The sequence below is a fragment of the Suricata suricatta genome, chromosome 17 (assembly GCF_006229205.1).
Source record: "Suricata suricatta isolate VVHF042 chromosome 17, meerkat_22Aug2017_6uvM2_HiC, whole genome shotgun sequence".
In the NCBI taxonomy this organism is placed as follows: domain Eukaryota; kingdom Metazoa; phylum Chordata; class Mammalia; order Carnivora; family Herpestidae; genus Suricata; species Suricata suricatta.
The window spans coordinates 1,010,539-1,014,249 of NC_043716.1; the positions used below are offsets into that span (position 1 = coordinate 1,010,539).

The window sequence follows — 3,711 nt, forward strand, 5'->3', positions numbered from 1 at the left end:
GGGGCTGGGCCGGGTGTGCAGTTTCATCAGAGAAGGCGAGAGCTCTCCAAGGTGAGTTTGGAGCAAAGACCTGAAGCAGGCGAGAGAACACGCCATGAGGTGTCAGGTGAGGCGAGAGGCAGAATGGACAGCAGGTTTGGGGCGCCTGGGGGCTCAGGTCATGATCTCACGGCTTGTGAGATGGAGCCCCACGTCAGGCTCTGTGCTGACAGCTCGGAGCCTGGAGCCTGCTTCGGAGTCTGTGTCTCCCCCTCTCTCTGCCCCTCTGCCTCATGATCTCTCTCTCTCTCTCTCAAAAATAAATAAACATTAAAAAACAAAAAGAGAAAGAAACAGCAAGTGTAAAGGCCCTGAGACAGGACCAAGCCTGGAATAATATTTAAGGAATGACAAGGAGGCCAGTGAGGATGGAGCTAACAGGATGGTAGACAGGTATGACAAGAAGCCAGGTCCCCAGTGTCCTGTAGATAAGGACAAGGCCCTTGAGTTTAACTCTGAGCACTTGGCAAATCGTGGGAGAGTTTTGATCAAAACAGATCTTTGTTTCTCTGTCTGTCCCGCAGTGGCTGTGCCCCGGGGGCCCTGGGGGGTCTTGCGGCTCTGCCCGACCCAGAGCAGGTGCCTGGCGGGTGCTGGCGGGTGTCTGCGGAATTCAGGGTCATCGGTGCATGTTTCCCACAGGCTGGCCGGCTGCGGCCTCTCGGCCGAGGGCTGCAAGGACCTTGCCTCCGGGCTGAGCACCAGCCGGACCCTGACGGAGCTGGAGCTGAGCTTCAACTCAATCCTGGACGCCGGAGCGGAGCACCTGTGCGGGGGGCTGGCCCGGCCGGGCTGCGGGCTTCGGCGGCTGCTGTGGGTGCTGCCCCGGGGAGTTTGTGGGAGCGGGGCGGACGGGTGCGGAGGGAGCTGCCAGGACCCTGGGGCGGCAGACAGAAGGTGGGGACAGCCCGGCTCAGACCCTGCATTCCCGCGGAGGCCACCACACACCCCTTTAATTCTCGGTCTTGGGGAGTTCTCGTGTTAGAAGCCGGCTGTTTATTCTGGTTTGGTGTTGAAACCGCCCAGAGTCTCCCGCGTCTCTGGCCCCGGGCGCCGGGCCGGGTCCGTGCAGTCCACACTGAGGCCCGGCCGTGCAGGTGGGGCGCTGGGCAAATCAGCCCCCAGGGGTGATGGGGTGAGCGAGTGGGGCTCACGCAGGAGAAGGGAGGCTGCAGGAGGGAACCTGAAACCTCCCAGGCTCCTGCAGGCCCCCTGTGCTGTCACCCAGAGCCTCCACGGGGCCACAGTGCTGGGGAGGGGGCCGCACGGCGGGCGCCTGAGGGGAGGGCCCTCGGGACGGTGACAGGGCCGTGTGCGGTGACAGGGCCGTGTGCGTCTCTCCCGCAGGCTGGTCGGCTGCGGCCTCACCTCTGGCTGCTGTCGGGCCCTGGCCTCCACGCTCGGCGCCGGCCCCCTGCTGACAGAGCTTGACCTGCAGCAGAACGAGCTGGGGGATGACGGCGTGAGGTTGCTCTGCGCAGGGCTCCGCCACCCGGCCTGCGCACTCTCGCTCCTGTGGTAAGGCCCGCGGGGCCCTGGTGGCAGGGGCCCAGGGAGGGGACACGGCTGGGGACACACGGGAACCGTGGGAGGGAGGGAGGGAGGAAAAGGGCCGGAGAAATGCACGGTCAGCCTGCTCCACCCCCAACCCGGGCTGCATGACTCGGGCAAGACTTCTGAGACTCAGTGTACGCATCTGGGTAATGGGACCATTGTGTCCACCGACCGTAAGGGGACCTGCAGGTCACTTCTACCTCCAAGGCATGACTTTCTCTCCGCCTTCCCTCACTGAGCCCCGGGCCAGGCAGTGGACAAGTGGACCCGTGCCCTGCCCTCCTGAAGCTTATGCTCCTGTGGGAACCAGGGCAAGGCCCCAGGCAGAAGCAGGAGCTGTTTAGGCCCAGGGAGGGGAGGGTACCGGGCAGGATGGGCACAGGGCAGAGGAGGCCTGGAGGGCAGGGGCAGTGGGCCTCCCTCCTTCCTGCCCCCAGGCCCTGGACGGTCATCCCCTGAAAACAAGTCCAGGGCTATTTCTGGCTGACGGCCTCGTGGGGGCCCTGGAGCGGCCACAGGCTGCAGGATGCACGTGCCCCGAGCCCTGTGAGCTCCGGCCAGCCCTCGTATGGGGTCTGCACAGCCCGGGCTCTCAGACCCGGGGAGCAGTGGGGCCCGGATCCCAGGGGCTGGACAGTGTCCACGTGGGTCCTCATAAAGTCGAAACAGACCCTTGCTGACCCAGGGGCTGGTACCTCCACCTCCCTCTACCTCCAGCCCCTCCCCACGGAGTGTGTTCCTCTTCTCTCTTCCTTTTTCCTGTTGCTTATTAATTTTTTTAATATTTATTTTTGAGAGCGAGAGCATGAGCAGGGGTGGGGCAGAGAGAGGGAGACAGAATCCAAAGCAGGATCCAGGCTTTGAGCTGTCAGCACAGAGCCCAACTGGGGCTCGAACCCCACAGACCTGAGCTGAAGTCCAACCAACTGAGCCACCCATGCACCCCTTAACCAACTGAGCCACCCATGCGCCCCTTTTTTCCCTTTTTTAAAGTTTATTTATTTTGAGAGACAGCATGAGTGGGGGAGGGGCAGAGAGAGAGTGGGAGAGAGAATCCCAAGCAGGCTCCACGCTATCAGCACAGAGCCTGACTTGGGGCTCGAACCCACGAAACGTGAGATCCTGACCTGAGTGGAAATCAAGAGTCAGAAGCTTAACAGACTGAGCCACCCAGGCTCCCCTTTCTTCTTCTTTTTCCTGAGCAAACCCCACCACCAGCATGAGGCTCGAACCCGTGACTCTGACATCAAGACTCCCAGGCTCTACTGACTGAGCCAGCCAGGCACCTCCCTCCTCCCCAGGGCACTTCCAGCTCTCCCCCTCTTGCACATGTCTGTCTGTCTGTGGCCTTTGCGGCGGAGGACTCCCCCCCACCAGCAGCTTGCCCTCTGACGGGCTGTGAAGGTCTCTGTCTCCTTCCCTCCTGGCCCCGAGGCCAGACCTGCAGTGGGCCCGTCTCCCCCCATGCCACGGGGCTCTGTGACTGTAATGAGGGGTGGACACGTCTCTGCACGGGGCGTGGGGCTTACTGCTGCCTTGTCCGTGGCTCACTCAGGCCAAGGGACGTGTCCCATCCGTGATAGAGGTGAGAACACGGATACCCAGAGGGGACAACAAATTTCCTGGATCGCAGAGAAGGCCCAAAGCACACGGCCTATGAAAAATGGAGAGAGGGACACTCTTTCTAGCAAACCTCTGGCCTCTGGGCAGCAAATCCCAGGCCCACTCGAGGTGGTGGCTTCAAGGCCGGGACCAACCGTTCTGTGGCAGGTGCCCTGACTGAAGAAGGAAGACAGAGCCCCCGGCCGCCAGGAGTGCTGGAGGCAGCCGCTGCAGGACGGCCTGAACCAGAGGGGACCGTGTCACCAAAGCCACGGCCCCTTCCCAGGGCGGCCTGCTCACAATGGCCGGGGCTCCTGGTCTTCCTCTGTGCTTCCTCTGTGCTCGCAGGCTGGACCAGAGCCGGCTGAGCGAGGAGGTGGTGCGGCTGCTGAGTGCCCTGGAACAGGAGAAGCCCCATCTGCTCATCTCCACCAGATGGTAAGGGGCGCAGGGTCCCCCAGAACCCCTGGGGCTGACCCAGGCCCAAGGCTGAGCCTAGAGGCTGATGCAGAGCCG

The 3,711-nt window shown here is 62.6% G+C and overlaps 1 protein-coding gene across 2 annotated transcripts in view; it reads left to right on the forward strand.

The window, feature by feature from the left end:
• The window catches only part of NLRP1 (NLR family pyrin domain containing 1), a 32,472-nt gene that overhangs the window by 17,679 nt on the left and 11,082 nt on the right, over window positions 1–3,711 (forward strand). For both annotated transcript variants that reach the window (XM_029927973.1, XM_029927975.1), the window contains 3 exons: window positions 682–852; window positions 1,387–1,557; window positions 3,544–3,633. In XM_029927973.1, the coding sequence (XP_029783833.1) occupies window positions 682–852; window positions 1,387–1,557; window positions 3,544–3,633 (432 nt within the window). The remainder of the gene's footprint in view (window positions 1–681; window positions 853–1,386; window positions 1,558–3,543; window positions 3,634–3,711) is intronic.